The 26272-nt window shown below is 41.0% G+C and overlaps 2 protein-coding genes across 2 annotated transcripts in view; one reads left to right on the forward strand and one right to left on the reverse strand.

Moving 5' to 3' along the window:
- Window positions 1–26272, forward strand: part of snd1 (staphylococcal nuclease and tudor domain containing 1) — an 845795-nt gene that overhangs the window by 419090 nt on the left and 400433 nt on the right. The window lies entirely within an intron of this gene.
- LOC132826868 (leucine-rich repeat-containing protein 4-like) lies at window positions 5746–9829 on the reverse strand. The gene has a single exon (XM_060843126.1). The coding sequence runs from the start codon at window positions 8646–8648 to the stop codon at window positions 6750–6752; it is 1899 nt and encodes a 632-aa protein (XP_060699109.1). The 5' UTR covers window positions 8649–9829; the 3' UTR covers window positions 5746–6749.

A 26272-nucleotide genomic window follows, 5' to 3' on the forward strand; every position in this document is an offset into this window, starting at 1 on the left:
TCAGAAAACTTCATTAATTGATAAAAATCTTAAGTGGCTGTCTGCACAAGTTGCAGGTCTGATGAGCACAAAGCAAATAGAACAAAACTGCTAAAGCTCTGGTGAAGAGTCACTGGATTTGAAATGTTACTCTGCTTTCTCCTCACATGCTGCTAAACCTGTTGAGTTTTGCCAGAAATTTATTTTTGTTTCAAAGCAACTAAAGCTTTGTTTTCTATGCACATTAGAAGGAAGCCCTGAAACTTTGCCATGAATCATGAAGTTTAAAGAGTAAACTAGACTGTGGTTAATGTGAAATTAAGTTCATTACAGATTCTATATCACTTAATCATATGAGCATGTGGTTCTATCAGGAAGACAAAAGCCATTTTCTTTGCTTCCGACACAAACTCCATCCTTCTTCCTGATAAATATCTGAGACACAACCACACTGTTGTTGATATAGCAAATTCACCAAAAGTATTGAAACCAGAAAGGTGCATGAAGTTGGATAAGATGGATTAGGGATGATTCATGTGAAGCATAAACATTGGGATCAACCATTTGGGCATTACTGTTGCTGGATTCCCCATTAATATCTTTAGGATTGCCATTGACTAAACTCTGAATTGTATCTGACATCTAAATACTGTGGGTGCAAATCCAGGTCAAAGAATGGGAATTGTGCAGCAAATAACTTGCCTCTGGCCTATTCTCCTTTGTACAAGACAAGTGAGAAATGTGATAGAATACTATTCACTTGTCTGGATAGGTGCACCTCCAACAATACTCGAGGATCTTAACCACAACCAGGACAAAGTAGTCTACTTGGGTTGGCACCCAATCCAGCTTTCCAAACCTTCTAATCTCTATTCCCTTGAAAAAAAACAAGAAGGGCAGAGGCATAACAACACCATAATCTGTAAGTGCTCATTGAAATTGCTTACCACCCTGCCTTGGAACTATATTGCCATTCTTTCATTGTTGCTGGAATTCGTCTTTAACTGCAGTGTGCGTATAAATACAAAACAAGAACTACAGCACTTCCAGAAGGCCAAATCACTATTCTCTTCTCTGGGAATGTTAGCATTCAGGACACTCTCTAGCACTTGACCACAAAAATACAAGATGATACTCCAATACTCTGCTGAGCAGCTACTGCACAATTCAAAATGTGTTATTTCATGCGATACATTTATTGAGACCTGGTCTGCCATTCCGAGTAAACATAAAAGAACTTGTGGTGTTACTTTGAAAGAGAGCAGTGCAATTACTCCCAGCTTCCCAGATAGTATTTATCACACTAACAAAACAGCTTAACCAGTATAATGAGGTTACTGACTGCTGCACATCCCACAATACAGCAATGATGACTGCATCTTTGGTCCACTGGCATGGTGAAAGGTGATCTCTTGCTCTGTCTCTTACATGCGCATATGTACTTTCCTGCTGTTCCTCCCCACCGTATCATTTTCTGCCTCTTGCTCCCCTCCCCCTCATCAGCTTATGTCTCACACCACTAACTCTCTCAAATGTGTCTCACCTCCCAACCTCCTCTCTTATCCCCCAAACATCTCTTCCAAATGTCATCCATTTGTTGCAACTGTCTTTTGCCGCCTCCCAACTGTCCTTATAACTTTATTGTACTCCTCAACCATGCTGAAGGTCTGTCTTTTTTTTTGTGCCATAACTGCACTCCACCTCCAACCACCTCTCTCACCTCACCCACCAAATGCCTGCGTTGCAACCCCCCCCCCCCCCAAAACCATCTTTTTCACACCTCTGACCATTTCTCTCTCGCTTTACTTGCCCATCTGTCTTGCTCCACTGACCATGTCTCATTCCCGATCATCTATTTTTTCATGCTCCCTGACCATCTGTTGACCCTCCCTCTCATTCTTTTTCTGTCACTAATCCCCCTTCTTTCTCTCTCCATGTTTTGTGAGCCATTTTTCTCATCTCTTAGTTTCCCCCCCCATCTCTGCCCAATTTCTCTCATGTCCCATTTCTCATACCCTTGTCCCTTTCTCTCCTGTCTTCTTTCCCTACTGCCACTTCTTCCCCCTCCTGGCCCTCTCGCTTCTCACTACTCCCATCTCCAGTCCCCACCCATCCATTTGCACCCATCTCCACCCCACCCCACCCCAAATGGCTCCATCTCTCCCCCCATCCCCGCTCCCCATATCTCCTCTCTTTCTTCCCCCCCCCTTCCCATCTCTCCTCTCTTTCCTCCCACCACCCCCATCTCTACTCTCTTCTTCCCCCCCACCACCGCTCTTGTCTCTTTTCTTTCCTCACCTCTGCTCCGCCCCCCACAATCCTATGTCCTGTCTCCCCTCCGCCCTGTCTATTCATTCTTCCCATCTTGCCCCCCCCATCTCTCTTTCTCCTTGTTCACTTTCCCCAAGCCCCCATTCTTGACCCTCATCATCTGCACACTCTTCCACTCACCCTCCCCTCTTCCTGCCTTTGCCTCTCCATCCCTTGCTGCCATGGCCAAGGGGGAAAGCAGGAGTTTAGTGTCTATTGATGTTATTCTTGATGAGATTCTTCTCTCTGTGTGTATAAGAATAGCTCTTATTGATGGTTCAGATAACTATTGGTACTATGTATGAGAATGTAGAACATAGCTATCTTGTACTCTACCAGAGTTAAACATAGATATAATAAAGTGTTTCATGTTGCATTGCCGGTTTCAACTTTTCACTGAAAGGAGACATCATCTGAATAAAGTGGAATATGTATTTGAGAAAAAATACAAAACACAACTCATGGCATAATTCAAAACCCTATATATAAAATCTAAATCTTCCCTTCTATCAACTCTATCACTCGACCTTGCAGAGAAAATGACTGATAGGAAAGAGAGTATGGAAGTACACAGTCTCCTGCGTTTGGGAGCATAGACATATTCTTCCTTTTCTCCTTTGCCCTTCTGTACACACAATGCAGCCTGACTACACCTGAGCAATGGCTCGCTATTAAACCAATATACAGTTATGCAAGTACTTACTGCATTCATGTAAATACTGTTAAAACAACTCTACATCACCAATTTGTCAGCCAGGGTTTGATATTTTTGTCTAATAATCAGATGTGTCACTAAAACACAATGCATTATGAACAATACATGAGCAGCATATCAGTCAAAGGAAATCTTAGTATCAGATTTCAAAATCTTTGAAGTAAATCAGCCAATGTATTTTTTTTTCCCTTAAATGAACTAAAGTGAAAATCATGTCGCTGAATAACAAATTAAGTAACAAGTCACTAAAGATTCTCAACAAATTAATGTGAGACAGTTCTGTATGGACTCCTCGACCTAGCGAGAGTCGGTGAAATGAAAAGCCAAGCAAATGGCTTCCTGTGCCTGGTCTGGCAGAACGTGATGCTGCAGTAAGTCCAGTGCTGGCAAGGCAAGAACAGCAGTAGATCATGTAATGCACTTCAAGTTATTCTTAAAAGAAAAGGGGGAAAACCAGCCTCCCAAAAATTCCAGGGTGTCATTTATTGAAGGTTATATTGCATTTCATTAATATACAATGCACCTCCTTCAGATTTGTGTAATTGTTTAAAGTGTCCTAATTGTTTCAACACCTTTCTATAGAAATTCATGTTTGAAATGAAAGCATCTTGTATGTATTATGAAGATCTAAATGAAATTTTGTAAACAATTTGAAAAGAAGCACACATAAGAGAAAACAGATGATGAATTCCTTGGGTCTTACTTGCAACATACATTGATTGTGTTTGTCACTGAATCTTTTGAACACAAAAATAAATTGACAAGGGCAGTCAGAGGTGCTTGTCTATCAATCTCTCTTTCTTTTATCTGTTTCTGTATCTTTTTCCTATCGTTTCCAAACTAATATTAGGACTGGACCTTCAAAAGCACAGTTTATTTATATTAAAGGCTGTCAAAAGATTGTGGTAGGTCAACAATGCACTGTGCCACACTATTAAGTATAATTTTGCGAAATGGTGTAGTTACCATCAAGGAATAATTGGGATTGAAAGCATAGAATATCCTGTTGGTCATTATAAATTGTTTCTATTTTATAAACCACAACATTTTAAAATCTCATTGAGCAGGTTAGTTTAATTGTTTTTGTACAATCTATGTAACCTAAACTTGGGGTCCCTGTGCTTGCTGACTTAACTAATCTCCTGCTTCCCAGAACCTTCACTTCAAAATTCTCATCAATAGCTTCGTTGTCCTGCCCCATCACTCTCTTTACCTTATAAACTTGTGTTTTTCTAAGGTTTTAGTCACGCCTTCTAATATCATCCATTTATTATCTGTCAATTCTTTTGCATCTGATTACTCTTTTGAGGACCACTATTGGGCAGTTTCCTCTTTGTTGAAAGAGTTTGATGAATTCAATTTGTTAAATAGAGCATTGACTTGAAGTTTGTTGTATAGTGAAAACTATTAGCAATATTATTTTTTTAAATGCGCTAAAATTAAGTCCACAAATTCTAAATATTAAGTATTACAAAACTACCCCTAACCTTACCTTTGTGCTTTATTTCTACTGTTTTTACACTGTTTTATTCATTACAATTCCTCCCCCCACCCCCTGTCACTTTCAGGCGAAAAAAGACAACTACTGTGTAAGAGGTGGTTTATTCCTGTAGAGTGCTTGAAGGTTGCCGGGGCAATGAAGCACAGAGACAAATATAAAGATGTCTGTGTTTAATGCCCATGTTTCAAATGCACTTCCATTCTTTCTTCTGTGAATGTTATCGTTGATCAGATGTGATAATGTGATTGAGAATCCTCTGTAATTTAAAAGTAGCAATGCCAACTAGTGCACAGTAAAGGCCCGCAGCGCCTACCATACTCGTACAGCTATCAGCTGTTAAGGTTAGCAATTAATGTTCCAAGGTATGCTATGCTGGAGTAGCAGACCTTGAGCTGATTACAGTGCTTGGTGCATCAGTTCCCAGTACCCCCCCACCTGATTTCTGCGGAAAACACAATGGCACATTCGTAGTTACCATGCAGGACCAATCATTGCTTAATCAACATCGTTCTTGCGGTCCTAATTTAATAGTTTAACACTATTTATTTATTTATTTATTTATTTATTTTAATGCACGTCTACTGTCCTATCTGCCAGTTGATTTATGAAATAGCAATTCCATTTCAATCAATTCTGTCAACATTTTAAAAAATACATAATCAGCCAGCCAGTGCTCTATGCATGCTAATGCTGGATTAGCAGCACAGTCAGCAGATGGATTACAACAGTAAAATTCAAATAACTTTTACAAGAATAAGATTGATATTCATTCATTAGCAATTGGAGCAAACAGACCCAATTCTCAGTCGAGTGCTGGAAAAGCACATCAGGGATCGAAGGGCTTCAGCCCGAAATGTTGATTCGCCTGCACCTCGGGTGCTGCCTGGCCTGCTGTGCTTTTCCAGCAACACACTCTCGAATCTGATCTCCAGCATCTGCAGACCTCACTTTCTCCTAGTTGAATTCCAACCCAATAGGGATACATCATTTAAACCACTAATGTGTTCCCAGTTTTAAAACTGAATGCTCTAATCTTGCCATGCAATAATGCTATTTGTAATTTTCTTTGTGGGTATCATTTTTGAAATGATCAATTTTTCTCCCTGGAAATATCCCCACCACCTCCAATTTCCTGGTACTGAGACATTGTATTATGTTTTTAAATAAATCACTGGCAATGACAGAAGATCAGTAGAAAATTTTAATATAGTATGTTAACCTTTTCAATGCTGAATGTCCTTCACAATCTGCAATTGACATACTGCAGCTAGAATCTGCCAACAATAAAACAAAGTACTTATAATAGTGAAGAGTAGAATGCAGGGTTTGAGAAACAGCCAACATTACGCAATGTTTTATAAATCATTCTAGCCTTGACAAATGCATTCTATTCTCGAAGTTGTGAAACGGTTACTTGTTCATATTACACCCTGATTCTCCCCATCTTTTCTCCCCTACTTTGGGTTTACTGCAGATATTTTCAGAATCCTGTGTCAGCAGTGATTTCTGAAGAAGTTCCATATTGCCTTTCCGATCAAGTAACGCTCCTACCTGCTCTTTCCTTATACTCACATACACAATTTGCATCTGAAAACAAGATTGTGTCTTACAGTAATTAGCAGACTCATCCGCACTTCCACCATTTCATAGAATTCACAGTAACACTGCATGCAGAAGTGTGTGTTTATATAGAAACATAAAATGTTGTCTTGTAGTGGAACGAACCCTCGCTGGTTTCACCCGGATGCAAAGGTTGTCTGGCGATTTTTCTTCCGTTATAAATCAAATCAACTCTTCTCAAAAAAATCCCTTTTTTTATTGCCTTTTTAACATTTTGGCACAGTACAAATTGGTGCTTTTACAAGGTAAACCTGTAAAGTCTGGTATTGGGCTTAGAAAGAATTTCCATATAAATATGTTTTACTGCATCCTCATAGCATTGGCTTTAAAAATTACAGAATGCCCTTTTAAATTGGTTCGGCCCCATTTCTTGTCCCCAAGTCATGAAAGCATCTTGCTTAGTCTCCTCTTAAACATAAGTTACAGGTTAGAAAATAGTTTATTTTTTTATATATATATATATAATCACTTTTTAATCAGCCATGGTTGTTTTGATATAAGCATATACAAGAAAACAGTCTGAGTTTTGCACTTTTTACAAAATTCTGACAACTTGTGCATTCTATTGCATTTTATATATATAATATAATATATTATATATATATATATATATATGTACAGAAGTCAGATCTGAGTCTCCTGAACCTTCTCCTTGGTATGTGTTTGTACAATAAAGGGCTCAGGTATTGTAGTGTGGAGTGAGTTACCCAGGCTGTTCTCTGTCCAGTGAGCCCCGTGTGCTGGTTTGTACGTGTTATAGTTCATGTGGTCATGGACTGAGGGCACTACAACAGCTCCTTCTGATGGTGTGATGTCCTCACCCACATTAATGATCTCTATAGTCCTGGCTGCTGCCACCGTGCTCCGTTGTTGATGCCGTTTGCGGAGTTTGTAAAACACTATGAGCATAGCGGCTGCCAGCAGCGTCACTGCCACAAAACAGCCGATGATGATTTTCGTGGTTTTCATAACCTCGTCCAGGCTGGTGCGGGTTGTGTCCATGGTGGCCAACGTGGGGATCACAGCTACTGTTTTGGGATTTCTTGTACTCTGTAACAGCACTGTGGGAGTGGAGATGAATGCTGGCTTGTAAGTGGGTGGGGTCGACAGAAATGGTGGTACTTTAGTCCTGACGGTGTCCGGTGTTGTTTCCACAGTCACTGTTGAAAAGTAGGTGTAATTTGATGTGTTGATCTCTGCCATGCTTACTCTCAGGAAGGCTGAGGCATCAGCATTTCCTTCCACATTAGTGACCATACATTTGTAGGTACCAGCATCTGTTATTAAAACATGCAAGAAGTATAGAGTTCCATTGTTAAATACAGATATACGGGGATGTGTCGAACCATGACTCAATACTGTGTTGTTTGGTAATAACCACCTGACAGATGACATGGAAGATGTTCGACATTTCAATTTGGCTGTTCTCCCTTCAGAAATGTTTAGATTTTGCGGTGGTTCCAGAATGACTGGTCGTGAGCACTGTAAAGTGGCCTTGTCCACTTCAGTTAAGTATCTCCCCCTCATGTGAGGTGGGGAATGGCACCGGCCACAGCAAGTAGAGTTTGTGGGGATGTACTCCCTCAGCCACCAGGCAAGCCAGAGGATATCGCAGTCGCAATTCCATGGATTATGATGTAGATGCAACTCCACAAGGTACTTCAGTGGTGCAAACAGATCATGTGGCAGCGAAGTAAGGTTGTTATGGGCCAGATTTAGCTCCACCAATGCAGTGAGGTCATCAAAGGCATTTCGTTCAATCAGATTTACTTGCGAGTTCATAAGCCAGAGCTTTTTTAGTGATTTTAGCCCCTGAAATGATCCTGGTTTAATTGCTGGGAAGTGGTTGCTAGACATTTCCAATTCCTCCAGCCTCACCAGTGGTGAGAGATTTGGCATATCCCTCAGATTACACATCCCTAAGTTAAGGTATTTTAAGTTAATTAAGCCCTCAAAAGCACCATCCAGGATGTACTCTAATTTTCTAAGCTCCCCCAGGTCCAGACGCAGCAGTGATGGCACCCTGTTAAAAGCGTATGATGGAATGCTTTCAATTGGGTTGTTCCTGAGCCACAATTCACGCAGCTTTGAAAAGGACTCAAATGCGCCACTTGGTATCACAGTCAGCCTGTTCTCAAACAACTCCAGTGTGTTAAGGCTAGTCAATCCATTAAATGCACCAACCTCTATTTGCCGGATGGAATTCCGGCCGAGTTGCAAGACCTCCATGTGGTATAGGTGTCGGAATGTGTCTGCCTTAATGAGCTGGATATTGTTCTCCATAAGGTTGAGGTACCGGGTATTAGAAGGGATCCCTTGAGGGACCTCTTTGAGACCACGGCGAGTGCAGACGACTTTGCTGAAGTGATTACTGCAGGAGCAGATAACTGGACAACTCTGTTCTCTGTTTGACGCTTCGCACACACTCCACATCCGTACCGTGAGGTAGACGAGAAGAACCAGGGCAGCATTCCAGGTGTGATGCACAGTTAGCTGCCACAAGAGATTCATGATGTGGCACATTCATAATTCACCATAGTCTGGGTTCGGCACTGATTTGAAAATCGGCTCTACCCCGGCACAGCAGGCAAACCAGTGCCTTTAGCGATCGACAATGAAAGGGGAGGGGGCGGGGTGGGGGAAGAGAAAGATGCAATGGCCTGTTACACCTACCTCTACAAGAGTCCAGTTCCTTTTTTTCTTGCACTAGATACTAGTGCTATTTTTCGTTCATCTTCCTTATTAAAAAAATCACAAAATGGCTCCTAGTAAATCCAAACACTAGAGAGGACCAACAGAGGTGAGGCCCAATCGACTATGCAGGTGCATGCATCCTCTCTACCCCAGAGAGTAGCGCCATCAACAGTCGTGGTGTTTGTCCTCTGAGTTGAGAAAGCTGTTGAGCAAGCTCCATCGCTCGTGTAGAATCCAGGCAATGCGTTTTATGTAGATGGTTTGGTTTTTTTTGTTTATCCCCCACCTTTTTGCTGCTGCAGTCGGTCTCTCTTTCTCGGTGCAGCCACGCTTTCTAATCAGTTTCACTCTTCCTTTCAGCCAAGATCGGCTGATTTAAAATCAGCTATGAGCAGCAAGCACATTGCAGTCAGTAGCTTAACTAGCCAGTTCTCCACCAGTAGACGCAGCAGCTGCAGGCTGCCTCCCGCACAGTTAGCAATAATCCGTTGATTGCTCCAAGGGGAGGGGGGTGGGGGGAGCGATTGGAGGAGGAAGATTGCTGGAGAGCGCTCTCTTTCTCTCACTGATGAAATGGAAAGCTTCAGTGATGAGCTTTTTTTTATTTTGGCAGAATCAGCATCACAACAGAAGGAAAGAAAGCTCTCTTCTCTTCCCTCTATTACATGTGGTATCCTTTTTTGTTTTGAGGTAGTGAGATGTGGCAGCTTTTTTTAGTCTTTTGTCCTATTAATAAGGTCTTTGTTGGCTAGTGACTGCAACAGCTGCAACAGGAACCTCTGTCCGCCGGAACATTTTCTTTCTTTCTTCGGTCATTCTCGCTTCTCCCTTTCACAGCGTTGCAGACAGCGACACAGGCTGCGCTCTCTTCCCTTTGTCCTTCACTCTGAACGTGAATGTATTGCTGACGCATGTCGTAAGAAGCAGTACATTGGTGTGATGCAGTACTCTTGTATGTATTAGCAAACCCCCGCGTCCCTGTCCTCCCCAACCCACCCCACTCTCTTCTCTAGGGGTTAATTATAAAAGCCTCCAGGAATGCTCCATTGGATTAGTGGAAGATTTTTAAATGCACATATAAACTCTGGTAGGGTCTGTCATTTCTGACGCTTTAGCTCCACCTGTTTTGGTTTGTTCAGAGTGTATTTGATGTGGCAGTCTACTCTTTGAAGTAGCCAAATGTGTTGCAGTGATTTAAGCCAGTTTACTGTTCTCTGATTCCGTTGGGATAAATATGAATTGATGTTTCGGCTGCTGGAGGCCGGCGGGATGTAATTGGTCAGCTCACTGCCAGTGTAACGTCATTCCTTGTAGTGCTGAGTTGGCTGCTCTGACGGCAAGATAGTCTGTTGGGAGCTGAGAGAAATATTCTGACTGCATCGCAATGCATTGGAGAAGGGGAAAGAATTAAAATGGATCCCTTAAATCTGAGCGATTAAAAACAATTCAAATACTTATTACTCCTTCAAATTTTGAATGTTCCTCTATTTACCCTTCATTGTATTGCCTAAATGGACGATAAGACTACTCACGACAACCATTAGTGTTGTGATTTTGAATGTTGCGTGAGGATCAGTTAGTTGTGGATCAGTTATTCCATACCACGTCTTGCTTCTACTGAATCTTACTGTAGTGACAGATCAGTTTATACTTCTATTTGTGCTTGTTGAACCGAGGATGCGATTTTTGATGATTGGCAACTCAACATCCAACACAATAAGATTTATTGATATTTTGGAGGAAATTGAAAGAGCCAGAAGACTTTACTGGAGGACTAAGCACTGTCACATTTTTTTTGGTGAATTATTGTTGCCCATAATCCTATCCACCCACTACCTCTTTATTTGGATGGTGTCTGGTCATGATTAGAAAAAGTCATGTTTTTCTAACAATTGAGTGATATTGCAGTGTACAGAGTTTTAAATTGAAGCTTGACTAGTTCAAATTCAACAGCAATGGCCCAGATCTTCCAGTTTCCAGATAATCTTTGAGGTACTCTTGAAAATCTACATCACAAACAGGTGGGATGTTGAAATTTCATTAGGCAAATTACCTGGCGCTTGATAATCCCCATCTCCTCCAACTAAGTCTCCAACTATGAATTAAGTGTTAGAGGCTTCTCACTGACTGACTTGAATGGATAGCCAGGAAAGGTTGGTCATATCAAAGCCTGCCCTAACTTCTGGCAAACTGGTGATCTCTCTTTGATTCATATTTACCCTCTCTTTGACACCTGCTTATCTGCAGCTGTAGTCTCCACCTACTTTGCACCTGTATGCCCTTGCTCATATGTCACTCTGCTCCATCTTCCACACACTCGGCATGTTCAAATTGTACTCAAGACCTTTAAATTGTTGGTATAAAAAATAGTGTTAAGAGAAGGAAACATGGCTTCAGTACCAATCCGGTCCACTGCCAGCTGCAGGATTCCTTGCCTGGACCAGACTGCTTTAGCTGGAAAGATTCTTGAACTGGAAGTTCATATTGAGAACTCCTCAAAAGGTAAGTGTGCATTTTTTTTATCTGACTGGACTCCTAAATAGTTTCCAATGCTGCAGAAGATTTGAGCCATTGCTTTTTAGTTGTGTACTTTGTATCATGAAAACTCAAGTGATCAGTCTGTTTCCTCCAGTGCTGTAGATATCAAATACCCATGTTTAGATATTAGAACTACTGTCACATAGGAAATGATCTCTGGGTAATAACAAAGCTTTGAATTGATATTGTTTGTTAAGCTTCTGAAATACAGCTATGAGAATGAGTGAAGATTCCAGCTGGGTGGTGCTGTTTTGAATGAAGTTAGAAGATTATGGAGAAGTTGGTCTCCCTCCTGTAGAAAAATTGGAACAGAGGAGCAGGAGTCAGCTATTCAATACAGTCTCTCCCACTCTTCCAACCCCCATAATCCTATACAGTACAGGAATCTCAAATCTGTAAATCGCTACCTTAAACATAGACCCATCCTCAGCCTCTACAATCCTCAATGGTAGAAAATTCCAAAGGTTCGTGACCATCTGAGTAAAATAAATTCTCATTTCTGACCTGAGTACCATCTCGCACACCCCCATTTTTATATTGTGACCCTCTGTTTTCGACTCACTAACTGAATTAACATCTTACCTGCATCTACCCTGTTTGTCCCTTTGAAGTATTTTGAGAGTTTTAATTAGATCACCTCATTCTTTGAAATTCTAAAGAATACAGGCTAAATTTGCCCTACCTCTTGGGAGGAAGTCCTGCCATCCCTGGAACAAGTCTGTTTTACATTTATTGCACTCCCTCTGTGGCAATGATATCTTTCCTGAGATGAGGAGACCAAAACTGAACATTCTGCTCCAATTGCGGTCTTATCAAGCTCCTCTATAATTGAAGCAAGATTTCACTACTCCTGTACTCAAATCCTCTTACAATAAATGCTAAATTTTGTTTATTTTACCAATTTTTTAATTAACCTGTTCAGAGATATAATTACACACCTCTGGAGCAGGTGGGAGTTGAAAATGGGTCTCCTGGTTCAGGGATAGGGGCACTAACACTGCACAAGATTTCTTCCCAATAGTTTGCTGCACCTGCATATTAGACTTGTGATTTGTCAACAAGGGCATCAAGGTCTCTTTGATATATCTACACTTTGCAATGTCTTACTATTTAAGAAATACTTCATATATCTGTTTCTGTTACGTAAGTGCATAACCTCTTATTTTTTCACATTATGTTCCACCTGCCATTCACTAAGCATGCCCGGATCATCGTGAAGCTGCTCTACATCATCCTCACAACACACATTCCTACGTAGCTTTGTATCATCTACAAATTTAGAAATATTACATTTGGTCTCCAACTCCACATCATTGATATCTATTATGAAAAGCTGGGGCCCAAGTACTAATCCTTATGTTACTTCACTAGCCACAGCTTTCTAACGCGAGAATGATCAGTGAACAGGCAGCCTGAGAATCGAAGAGTAGCTGAGTTCAACCTATTTGGAGGAGGCATATCATAAACAACTCTAAATTTAAAGTGACAGCATTTCCCTACTTGTTGAATCTTAACACCACTACAGTTCATTTTACAATACAATGGTCTAATACAACCGTGCACTGCTCAGTAAATCTTGACTACTGCTGACATTGATGTTTTACATCTTACACTCATCAGAACAGTTTGCAAGAGTTCCTATTATTACTATATGACAGAAGACTGATATTTGATTCGCAAATGAACTCTGATGCAGGCTTTGCCATGAAGAATATGTTACCATACTAGTTTCCACTAATTGTTCAGAACATTGAGCTGAGAAATGAACCTGTGAATGGCTATCACCTGATTTTGAGTAGAAACATGTACACGTTCTTTTTGTCTGCAAAGAAGAGTGCTGGGCAGCTCCACACTTGTTTGCCATACTGATACATTGCTTCCACTTCCAGAAACACCACCGTGTATAAACCTCAGAAGTCTGTAGCAGCAAGAAAATCTCATTGTGCCACACTGCAAGTCTGACTGACAGTCCTAAAATGGTTGTCAGCATGTTTGGGATTATCCAGTGAAAGTTGTCTAATTGCAGAATCACATCTATATTACATACTGTATTGAGTTTTGCAAGCACAGGCTTGGATTTATCAGTACCTCGCTTGTTGCAAATGGGCAGAAGAAATGCTGATTGATGCAGTCTTTGGGATGTATGCCTTTGTGAGGCCATGCACAGAAATTCATATACCACCTTAACTCATTTGCGTGACAGGCAAAATGTGTCTTTGGCTTGATTGCAGCATTCTTTTAGTGACGAGCACTATGCAAGCCAATATTAATAGGTACACTTTCCATAGCACTGCCTCTACCAGTCAGACTCCACTTGCCAACCAGTCAACTGTCTATTCTCCTGCATTATAAATGTTAATTTACCCTTGATTTAGTATTCTTGAGAAATGTCCTGATGAGTGCAAGAAGGAAGGTTTGAATAGAATGCATCTTTTTCAGCAATACTCAAGTCTTTTCTACAAAACTGTTTTATCTTGGAACTCAATTTTATTGAGTTAAGATTGGAACCACTAAGGGCAGTGCATGTCTATGTTTTCTTGTACTTGAGCAAAATGATATAGAAGTGTACATTGAGGCACTTTGTGAAAATACTTTAGAATGTAGTTGGCTGCTGTGAAGTTAGCTTTCAGCTGGTGTTGTTGCCTCTTGCTGTAGTGTTTCCTGGTCCAAATGTACAAATAAATACTGTCTGAGAGTTCTGCAATGCTGATATCTAGATACATAGGCCTTGGTGAATTATTGGAGATTTCTTTGGCTGTGAATATGATAAATTTGACTAAAGTGTTGAAATATAACATGGTCATGAATAAATCTAATAGGAAGTGCAGGAGAAGCATCTCTATCCATAGACCGATGAGGTTATGGAACTCTCTTAACTTGGGAAGTAGTTGTGGCAAATAGAATCAATGTATTTAAGAGGAAGCCAGGTAAACCCCTGAGGGAGAAAGAAATAAAAAGCTAATTTGAAGAAGTTTGATGAAGTGCGAGAGGACACTGGTGAGGGATCTGAGCACCAGCAATCGGCCTAGTGGGCTGAGCTACTTGTTTTCTGCAAAAGATCCTGTAAAATTTTGAATCCATCAACTTTAATTGACTACAAATCCTAGCCACTCGCCGTTGCAGGCTGTTTTATTACAATTGATGGTGTGATACCCAACAAAAGTATTGTTTAATATGTTGTCAATGCATTTTCAGATTACTTAGATTACACAGTGTGGAAACAGGTCCTTTGGCCCAACAAGTCCACACCAACCCTCCAAAGAGCAACCCACCCAGACACATTCTCCTACGTTTACCCCTTTACCTAACACTATGGGCAACTTAGCATGGCCAATTCACCTAGCCTGGACATTTTTTTTTGGACTGAGAGAGGAAACTGGAGCACCCGAAGGAAACCCATGCAGACACTGGGAGAATGTGCGAACTCCACACAGACAGTTGCCTGAGGCGGGAATTGAACCCAGGTCTCTGGCGCTGTGAGGCAGCAGTGTCACTGTGTCGCCCCAAATGCAGGTTGCTAAGAACTTGCATCTAACCTGTGAAAAAAAAAGCCTGAAGTGGAGATCTTCTATCATCATCATTCATCACTACTCCTCAATCTTATTGTTTTAAAATTCTGTATGACAGCATCGCAACTGAAGAAATAATTATTTTGCAACTTTTCTCACTTGAGCTATAGGAAGATGCAGCACAGGCATGGGCTGTTTTTCCCTGGAGCGTCGGAGGCTGAGGGATGACCTTATAGGGGTTTACAAAATTATGAGAGGCATGAATAGGTTAAATAGACAAAGTTTTTTCCCTGGGGTCAGGGAGTCCAGAACTAGAGGGCATAGATTTAGGGTGAGAGGGGAAAGATATAAAAGAGACCTAAGGGGCAACTTTTTCATGCAGAGGGTGGTACTTATATAGAATGAGCTGCCAGAGGATGTGGTGGAGACTGGTACAATTGCAACATTTAAGAGGCATTTGGATGGGTATATGAATAGGAAGGGTTTGGAAGAATCTGGACCAGGTGCTGGCAGATGGGACTAGATTGGGTTGGGATTTTTGGTCGGCATGGACGGGTTGGACCGAAGGGCCTGTTTCAGTGCTGTACATCTCTGTGACTCTCGTCTTTCTCCTTGCTTCTCAAAGCCTTGATGATTCCCAAGGCCCAAATGTGCTATCCTGTACATTTCAGTCACATGAGAGGTGGACAGTAAGCATGAATGCACTACTTGCCCTGGGACATCACAACTGAATGTAACTTTAACCTGCTGCCACTCCGTGCTCTCCAGTGAGAGCAGCACGATTGAGAACATTTTGAAATCCTTTTCTAGTGACTTGAAAGTGGCAATAAATGCTTGCTCAATCTGCTTTCCTCCATTGTTACAAAAATTATTTTAGATGGGAGGAAATTTTTTATCTTGCTAAAACTGGGGCTACATTTCCTGGTTAGGAGAGACCGTACCAAATGTAGATGTGTAAATCTGGCACATTCCTTGCAGGCTTTAGTTATTCAGCTATATTTGCAATGCATCCTAACTGCTTCTGTAGATAAGTGGCTGCAGAGTTTATTGAATTATATTTTTTTGTTTTCTTGGTTTTTCTGAATTTTTGAAGTGCAGCATTATAGTGGCAGAGTTCTTGGCCACTGTATTAGGGCTATGTGTCATAAATTGCTGGGTGCAGGCCTGCCTCTTCCTCAGTCACATCTCTTCTCTCCTCCCATTTGTTCCACTAATCTAAATGTTCAATCTCAGCTATGCTAGTAGAGAACAGAGCTGAGGCAAGGCACAACCTTATGAGAAGAGGTGGTAACCTCTGAGCTGCGCTACCTCACTTCATTCACAATAATGGAATGCAAAAGTTGCTTTTGGTTGACGTCTCAGGTACATGTATGTTCTTGTTTAGACAGGAGCATGCAGTCTGTTAGATTTATTTTTAATTGTTTTATCCTTTACTACTTCTGGAATGCTGAAGGCAGTACTTGTGCCCCAGCCTGATAGCTAATTCAGTGCAGGTCTAATTTGGAACTTGCTGATGAGAATGCCATAACTACCTAGGAAGTTGAAGAAGCTTAACTCTTATTTTTTTTTCCCCATGGATCAAAGTATGCACTGTTAATCAGATAAAAAGTTATGGATTCAGTCCGACTCCAAAAGCATGAACACGCACTAGTCTGGCCATCCAGTGTGGTGCTAACAGAGCATGGCACTTTCTGAAGTATTTTTCTGTCAAAAGAATATAAAAGAATCTGTAATACTAATAGAAGAAAAGAAGGGAAGTTCTCCTAATGTCCTGACAAGCTGGTAGATGAGTCATTCAGCTCTTTCTTTGTTAATTTATTTGGTAAATGGTGGTTGAGAAGACCACTTTGAGTTCTTTGGGCTACAGATTAAAAATGGGAAAAAGATATTGCTTGAACCAAGGAATCTGTATAGGATGATGTTTGCAGTTTTAAAAACAAGTTATTGGAGCAAATTGTGAGTTGTATATTCAAAATTGTTTTACTGAAGCATTGATAGGAAAGTCCAGCCAAATGGACATTGCCTGTGTGTTCAGGGCAATTCTGTACCGAGATATCCTTTTGATTGGCATGAGCTGTTGTGGATTCAAGGGAGCTTAGCAAAGCACCAAGCACTTTGGTTCCTGAGCAAGAAGCCACAGCCTTATGTATAGAAAATACTGCAGGACCATTCACCCTGTGAAGAGGAAACACCTTTCTCTCTTTACTGTGTGGAGAAGTAAAAGAAAATGCTTGGGAAGAGGGGAAAATCACCATTAGAGACATTGAAAGGATGAATTCTTAACAAGTAAATGAATGGTTGAGGATCAATGTCCCTTCAATTTGTGTAATCAGCAAAGAATCGGAAGGAACTGAAAGGAAACAACTAAACAACATCTGTGGTCTGAACTGGTGCTATTGAAATGTTTCTTTTTTTTTGTCTACCCAAATATTTGTGACTGTCTTTGTATGTCTATGTCTATCTATATGCATGAACAGGAATTTTTTAAAGGGGCACAGTTCTATACTAACAATTCAATTTTTCACCAATGACAAAAAGTAGACAGCGTTTAATTAGTAGAAATAATTATTAACTGGTTTGCATGTTATTTTAGCAGTTGGACAGAATTGGGTCAGTTCAGTGGTTTAATTAAATATTCACATTTTTGATGATGCTTCGAATAGTAGTGTTTAATTTCCAGTGCTCTATACCCCAAGAAGTGACATTGTGATGTGTTTTAGATAATTCTGTGTTTGAAAGGTACTCAGTAAACTACTTTCAAGATTTCATTGTTCTGACAAATATATTGTATTTAAATGTTAGAATGTTTAAGATCTTGTTCCTAATGACAGCCGTTGCATTATATGTTTTCGGTTTCTATCCCCACCCTTGATAATTACTGTAAAATGCATTCTGAAATTGTGACATTTTACTAACTAGTAAATGCAGTAATTTTCCCTGTTTGAGATTGATGCTTTTCAAAAGCTCAGGACCTACTGGTCCTGCATAGGTATCATTTGTAGGTTTGGTGGTGTTTGGGCTTATCCTCATTGAGCCAGTAAATCCATTTATTTTACACACAATGTGATGTTGGAAGATTTTTGGTAGACTGTATTTATATTTAAAATTATGCATTTGCATGCTAAATCTGTGCATGCTTTATTTTTGACCAAGTTCCTTATATTATGAGGTTAAGACTCTGTTTGCAGCATACCCAAGAAATTCCACTAGAGATCTTGGAAGTGGGTACATAAGCAAGTACTGAAAGGAGATTTGCTGTGAATCCAGAGGTTTTGCGCTATCTCAAATTCTTAGAAGAAAATGAGGACTGCGGATGCTGGAGATCAGATTCGAAGAGTGTGGTGCTGGAAAAGCACAGCAGGTCAGGCAGCATCCGAGGAGCAGGAGAATCGACGTTTCAGGCATAAGCCCTTCAGCAGGAATGAGGCTTGTGGTCCAAGGGGGCTAAAAGATAAATGGGAGGGGAGTGGGGCTGGGGCTGGGGCTGGGAGCAAGGTAGCTGGGAGTGTGATAGGTAGATGATAATGGGGGTGAAAGTGATAGGTCAGAGAGGAGGGTGGAGCAGATGAGTGGGAAGGAAGATGGACGGGTAGGATCATTCAAGAGCGGTTACCAAGTTAGAAGATTGGGATTAGGCTAAGGAGGGGAAATGGGAAACTGGTAAAATCTGCATTGATCCCGTAAGACAGAAGATGAGGTGTTTTTCCTCCAGGCGTTGGGTTTTTTAGGGTTTGGCGATGGAGGCAGCCCAGGACTTGTATGTCCTTTAGGGAGTGAAAGGGGGAGTTAGTGTTCAGCCACAGGGCAAAGGGGTTGGTTGGTGCAGGTGTCCCAAAGGTGTTTTCTGAAACAATCTGCAAGTCAACGTCCTGTCTCCCCAATGTAGAGGAGACCTCATTGGGTGCAGTGGATACAGTACATGATGTGTGGAAGTACATGTGAATTTTTGTTGGATGTGGAAGGATCCTTTGGGGCCTTGAACAGAAGTGAGGGGGGAGGTGTGGGCGCAAGTTTTGCACTACTTGCAGCGCAGGGGAAGGTGCTAGGAGGGGAGGGTGATTGGGGTAGGGTGGGGCATGGACCTGACAAGGGAGTTGCAGAGCGAATGGTCCCTGCGAAATGCAGATGGGGTGGGGAGGGAAGTATATCTCTGGTGGTAGGGTCTGTTTGTAGATGACGGAGAATGATGCAATATATATGGAGTTGGTGGGCTGGAAGGTGAGGACTGGGGGGTGGGTGTTCTGTCCTTGTTACGATTGAGCAGGTGAGGTTCAAAAGCAGTGGTGCGGTAAGTGGAGATGTGCTGGAGGGCACATGGGGAGTGGAAGTTGCAGTCTTTGAAGAAGGAGGCCATCTGGGATGTTCTGTGATGAAATTGGTCCTCCTGGGAGCAGAGGCAGAGGAATTGGTAATAAGTGATAGCATTTTTATAGGAGGCAGAGTGGAAGGAGGTGGAGTCCAGGTAGCTGTGGGAGTCATTCGATTTGTAGTGGATGTCCATGTTGAATCGGTTACCGGAAATGGAGATGGAGAGGTCCAGGAAGGGGAGGGAGGTATCTGAGATGATCAAGGTAAACTTGAAGTCATGGTGGAAGGTGTTTGTGAAGTTGATGAACTGTTTAACATCTTTTTGGGAGGACAAGGTAGCGCTGATACAGTCATCGATGGAGCAGAGGAAAAGGTGGGGAGTGGCGCCAGTATAGCTGCGCAAGATGGACTGTTCCATGTACCTGACAAAGAGGCAGGCATAGCTGGGGCCCACGTGGGTGCCCATGGCTACCCCTTTAGTCTGGAGCAAGTGGGAGGATTGGAAGCAGAAATTGTTGAGTGACCAGCTTAGCCAATTGAATGAGTGTGTCAGTGGAAGGATACTGGTTGGGTCGGTGGGAGAGGAAGGAACAGAGGGCTTGGAGGTAGTCTTCATGGCGGATAGACATTTACATGGACTGGGTGTCCATGGTGAAGATAAGGCGTTGGGGGTCAGGGAAATAAAAGTCATGGAGGAGGTAAAGGGTGTGGGTGGTGTCCTGAACTTAGGTGGCGAGTTCCTCGACTAAGGAGGACAGTGTCAAGGTATGCTGAGATAAGTTCAGGAGGGCAGGAGCAGGCTGAGACAATGGGTCGACCGGGGCAGTCAGGTTTGTGAATTTTGGGTAAGAGGTAGAATCTGGCAGTGTGGGGTTCCCAGACTTTGAGGTTGGAAGCTGTGTTCAGAGCGTGGATTCTTCTGAGCATGAAGAACAGCAGAGATCTTTTGCAAGTCTGGGAGAGTGTGGCCCTGAGCTGTGGCAGGACAGACTTCAGGGAAAGTAGGTGGCAGCACATGGCTGCAAGTGTGGAGCGGAGGATCTGGAAGGACAACTGTATCTGAAGGCTTCAGATTTGTTGTAGGTACTGGTTGTCCTGTTGTGATGGTCTGAATGATCCCTGCAGGATCAGTTCGTTTTGTCGGCAGGCGCTGAGGAAAGAGCCTCCTCCATGCCAAACCCTAACCACCTGACGCCTGGAGGAAGAATGCCTCATCTTCTGCCTTGGATCCCTCCAACCAATGGGACCAATGTGGATTTTACCAGTCTCCCCATTTCTCCTCTCCCCACCTTTTCCCAGTCCCAACTTTCCAACTCGGCACCGTCCTCTTACCTGTCCATCTTCCTTCCCACCCATCTGCTCCACACTCCTCTCCAACCTATCATTTTCACTCCCACCATTACCTACCTATCGCATTCCCAGCTACCTTGCCCCCAGCCCCGCCTTCCCATTTATCTCGCAGCCCCTTTGGCCCACAAGCCTCATTCCTGAGGAAGGGCTTATGTGCAAAATGTCGATTCTTCTGTCCTCGGATGCTGCTTGACTGGCTGTAGTTTTCCAGCACCACATTCTTCAACACTCTCTCAAATTCTTGTGTAAGTCTGGTACAAAATAGGAATTGGAGAAGTAGTGTGTATACTTTAAACACATGCATTTTGAAGTAAAAGTATTGGAACTTTGGTACCCTATACTGTCACTCCATCTGAATCAGAAGGGTGTAGGTTCAAATGCAATTTTGCGACTCAAATAATAAGCTATGCTAGCTCTTCAACACAGCGAGGAGTGTTTACTGCTAGAGGTGCTTTCCTTTATATTAGTTATTAGACCTAAGTATATGGTGTACAATGATGTTTACTTGAGACACAATTTTAGCTTACCTATTCTAATATATGTATGTAACTTAATCAAAACTGTTATAGCACAACTTACTTAGTTTTATATCGAGGAGCTGAATGCTGAAAGGCTCACTAATAAATCTTTTCCCTTCATCCAACTTGCTGGCATTCAAGCATATGAAGAGCCCAAGATAAGTGGCTTATATTTGAGATGTGAATAGCAATGTCCCAGAATGGGGGACAGTTTCTATAGTTGATAGAAGCAAAGACTGTGGGTTGTTTTTGAGCAGTGATTGTTCTTTAGAACGTAAAAACAGCAGTAAGCTATTCAGTCCTTTGAAGCAATAGTGGAAACATTTTGCTAATATACATTCTCAGCAAGGAGCTTTGCCAACTGAGTGAACTCATCAGAAGTTTGCCGTGGAGATTTCCAGCAATGTGATATCCAAGAAGACTACCTGACCTCAACTCTTGAACTTTTGATGCACGCTCCCAGCAGGTTAAGGAAACTGCTTGAGGGTGTAAGCCTAATACCATTTTCAGTGATGGTGTGAGCAATTATGATCTGATAGTGTAACTTTCTTTCTAATACACTATCTCCAGTATTGTGAAACATTTATATCTCTGCATGGTGAAACAGTCTCAGTGAATTGATTTAAGTATTCGACAGAGAACAGCAAAAATGAAATCCCTGTCCACAGAAAATGCCGTCTTATCAGATTTTCAGCAATTGAATATTGGATTCAGGAAGTCAAACCCAACCCTACTTGTGTTTAAATGATTTTATCAGTGTTTATGATTTGGGCTTTTGAGTTTGGCAAAGGTCATCAATACTTGTCAACTTTTTTTGTATTATTAGTGAAACATTTACACAAATCTTTTGTTCTAAGAATAAAAATCACACCATGCACCACTTCTTGAAATATAAAATTGAAACACTCAAGTGTTTCTGACCTCAGGAAGAGCAAAAATGTTGCATTAATCAACAGAAAAAAAACTGGTTTCCTGCTGCAACTGAAAATCTTAAGTTGTAGTTTGAAGAGAACTCTGAGTAAGCACAATTGCATTGTTCATATGTGGGATGGAGGTGTTATTCTGAGCAAAGGTGCTTCAGAATGAAGTATTACACATGATCATTAAAAAAATCAAGAGCATTTGGGTGTTTTGTACTTGGATTTTTGCAAGTTACATGTCTGAAACCTTTTGTCCAAATTTGACTTGATTGTGTGTTTTTCTGGAAGCAAACGTCTATAAAGGTTTGAAGTGGGGGAAGGGTGAGAACTAAGTGAATATAATTGTGTTGTAGCACAAAGCAGCAGCGATAGCAATCATAATAAATAAATGGCAAATGATGCAGATTAAGCGTGATTTAATTGAAGTGTGGGGTGTGTAGGTGGAAAGCAAGTATGTAAAAATGGCTGAGCTGTATAGGCCCTGAAAATTAAATCAAAGTTCACTTTTCCATCTCACATCAGATGTAAATGACAGAATGACACTATTTTGAAGAAAGCAATTCCCTCGCCAATATCCTTCAACCAACATTACAAAAATAGGTCATCTGGTTATTATCATATCACTGCTTGTGCGAGTATGTTATGCACAAGTTGGCTGCTGGGTTATCTCCATTGCAACATCAGTGCCATTTCAAAAGTTCTTGCTGTAAAGCATTTTGGGATGTCCCATGGTTTTGGAATGCACTACATTGATATAAGTATTTTTACTGCTAGAAGCTTGGCAGAAGGGAAAAATATGAGGAACGGCTGAGGATCCTGGGATTGTATTCGTTGGAGTTTAGAAGATTGAGGGGAGACTTAATAGAGACGTACAAGATAATACATGGCTTGGAAAGGGTGGACGCTAGGAAATTGTTTCCGTTAGGCGAGGAGACTAGGACCCGTGGGCACAGCCTTAGAATTAGAGGGGGGTCAATTCAGAACAGAAATGCGGAGACATTTCTTCAGCCAGAGTGTGTTGGGCCTGTGGAATCCATTGCCACAGAGTGCAGTGGAGGTCGGGACACTAAATGTCTTCAAGGCCGAGATTGATAGATTCTTGTTGTCTCGAGGAATTAAGGGCTACGGGGAGAACGCTGGTAAGTGGAGTTGAAATGCCCATCAGCCATGATTGAATGGCGGAGTGGAGTCAATGGACCGAATGGCCTTCCTTCCACTCCTATGTCTTATGTCTTAAAATAAGTTGACATCAAAGTTGCAGACCACTAACTGCTAGGCATGGTGCCCAGATGGATTCTCAAACATAATTTCATCTCAATTTCTCAATGTATCATTTTAAAATCTTGTTTAACAGTTAGTTTTATTGTCATCAGCTTGTAGCTTTTAAAGGTTTGTTTAAATGTCTTCATTCTAACATAAAGATATTCCCTTTAGCTTTGGGTGAGAACAGAGAAAGCGTGAAGGAAAGAACTTGTACTTTTCTAGTGCTGTATCACATCCCCTTTTGAGGCTTCAGAAATTGTGGCTGAGTAGTTACTTCATAACTGTATGTCTGATGTAGTGAGCCTGTAACAATTACAGTTGTAGTAAATTGTTCCTGTATATGGCCTGATCCACTTGAAGTCAACCTTGGCTTCAAGTGTGGTGTTTTTGGAGTTGGAACAGAATGGAAAAAAAAAACATGCGAAATCAAGATCAGTATCAAAAAGAAAAAATAACCTTGCTCCTGCTGCTTATCTCACCTTCAGGTGCTTCACAGGTCAGCTAAGTCATTGCTGTTATGTGGACAGATGTCACAATCTATGCCAGCAGACAGCATGATTTTTTATGCTCCTGTTTGATGGAGAAAATTTAAACATCACAAAAGCAATCTGCTCCTCTGTCCCGAGTGCACTGGCATCTTTTATCTTCACCTGAGTAAGGTGACAGAGCTTCTGTTCAATTCCTCATGAAACAATGCAACACTCCATCATACTGTAGCAAAATATCTTGAACTTGGAAATATGCTGATATTTATTCTCTTGATTTTTGTCAGTTGACAGATATTAGCTGAAATGTTACTCAGTTGTTTCTCTTTCATCCATGTTTAACTTGAATTCTGGAATGCTACCATTTTCTTCCAGTAAATAGCTATTGTCACTGTTGGATTGATTTAAGTGCATGGTTGTACATAGTGTTTTGTTAGTTGAACATGTACGGACAACATTTGATAAAGCTACACAAATGTAAATACTGTGTTGCCTATCAATTGTAACCAACTCATATGGGAAAGGATTATGCTTTTTGTTCCAGTGTCTATGAAGATTTAATTTCAATATGGTTTGCTTGGCCTGGACTGATTTTGTGTGGAAAAAATAAAGATGCTTGATTTCAGTGCGGAGAAATCATAATTGGAGAGTCTGTGGTAGACTCAAATCAGCATCTGTGTGAATCATTTATTGAGGCAAATCTATTTTTAAAAATGAATACTATTGAAAGCTGCTTTGCTGCAGGAGACTAATGCTGTCATTGACATTAAACATTGGTGATGTAATGTTTTGTCTTGGTAATTTTTGTTATGTTTAACTAATAATTAAGTACAGTGATCTGCCCTTGTATGATCCTGTGATTTGTTTGATTCTTTTGAAGGAAAGTGGGAATCCTTTAAATTCACTGTGGTTTGTCCTATTTTGGTTTGTCAGTTGTTAGACCCAGGTCACATTGATTTCTGGCAAGGGCACAGCCCATTTGTGAAAATAAAGATTTTGCTCGTGAAAAACACTATCCACTCATGGTAAGTGATGTTTAAAGGGAAATGTATCCCAAGAGCATGGTTCCAAAAAAGTGTAGTGAGATTATGACTAAATAATCTATTTTAGTAATGTTGATTTGAAGGATAAATATCGGCCAGGAATTACCTTTGCTGCTCAGAATTATGGCATGCAACATTCATCCATACTGCAATGAAGGACCAGCCTTTCATCCATGTTTATGGAGTAGGATCTGAACCAACAACCTTTCAGCTTCGGCAGTATCAAAGTGAAAATATAGTCAGATTTGTTAACTTGAGGTTTCCGAAGAGTGATTATTGATCAAGCTGACTGAAATATTTGACTAAGCCATTGAACTGGATCATCAAATGGGTGATTAGCCTCAATGAGACTGCTACAACTCGGATGTTGATGTTTTACCAAGCTAATTTTGGCTGGGGATGTGCATTGTAATTTTAGAAATTTTGCCAATTGAGGAAAACATTTCAAAATATGAATAACATGATTTTATCAAAGTATGTTCCTGAAATACTTTAGGAAGCTGTTCAAAATCATATATCGTACCTGGTTGGTAGAATTTAATGCTACCTCCACTCCCTGCTCCAATTAAGAGAATTTAATCTGAAATAATAATTTATGATTATTAACAGGCAGTTTTTGCATTCATAAAACATTCTTTGTGTACTATTTTAAGCTAAATAGTAGCTTAAACTATTTGGCAGGTGGGATAACACACCTGCCAAAATAGCCAAGGAAAATCTGTTATCTAATGGTAATTAGCAGACTTTATTTTGTCCCTAGGATTTAGATAACGGGAAACATCTCCATGTCCAAGTTCACCAGCACAACTTTGAATTGAGATAAGTACAAGTCATGATTTCTGTCAGTATGACATCCACTGTTGTTGTACTGGCTGCACCTTTAATATTGTTGACATTTTGTCTCCATCTCAAAGATATTTTCATGACTCTGAGGTTGGGAGAGGTAGATATGAGATTTGAATGTTAGCACTGCCTGCTCTTTGTAAAATTCAATGAACAATTCAGTGTAAGGTTCTCCAAACCAACATTAATCAGTTACAAAAGGTATTCTGTTGACCTGACAAATTTCAATGTGTTCTCACTTCATGCTTACTCTGCGGCAAACCCATGCTGTCGGGTTCCTGTTGATTTAATATATTGAGCACCATACTTTAATTCCTACCTCTCTCCTTCATCCTCCTGGGTGATTATAATTATCAAACCACATCAAATGGTTGTTCAGAGATGTGTATCCCATTGGTTTACTTTTTAATACTGTCCATCCCTCTGTTGAGATCATTGTATACTTGTTACACTGAGGAGTTGTTGGTATGCAGTGATTCTGAACTGTGACATCAAGAAGCATGAATCGCAAAGAAATAAGTAGTCATTGGGGAATGGGTATTGAACGTGTAGGTCACCACAACAGGTAATGATATACTGTGTACAGACAATAAAATAAATTTGCATTGCTAGTATTTCATTATTTAGAAAATACTTCTTAAAAGTTTTTTTTGTTTTTAAAAATAAAGCTCTCCAT

Source organism: Hemiscyllium ocellatum, chromosome 23 (assembly GCF_020745735.1).
Source record: "Hemiscyllium ocellatum isolate sHemOce1 chromosome 23, sHemOce1.pat.X.cur, whole genome shotgun sequence".
In the NCBI taxonomy this organism is placed as follows: domain Eukaryota; kingdom Metazoa; phylum Chordata; class Chondrichthyes; order Orectolobiformes; family Hemiscylliidae; genus Hemiscyllium; species Hemiscyllium ocellatum.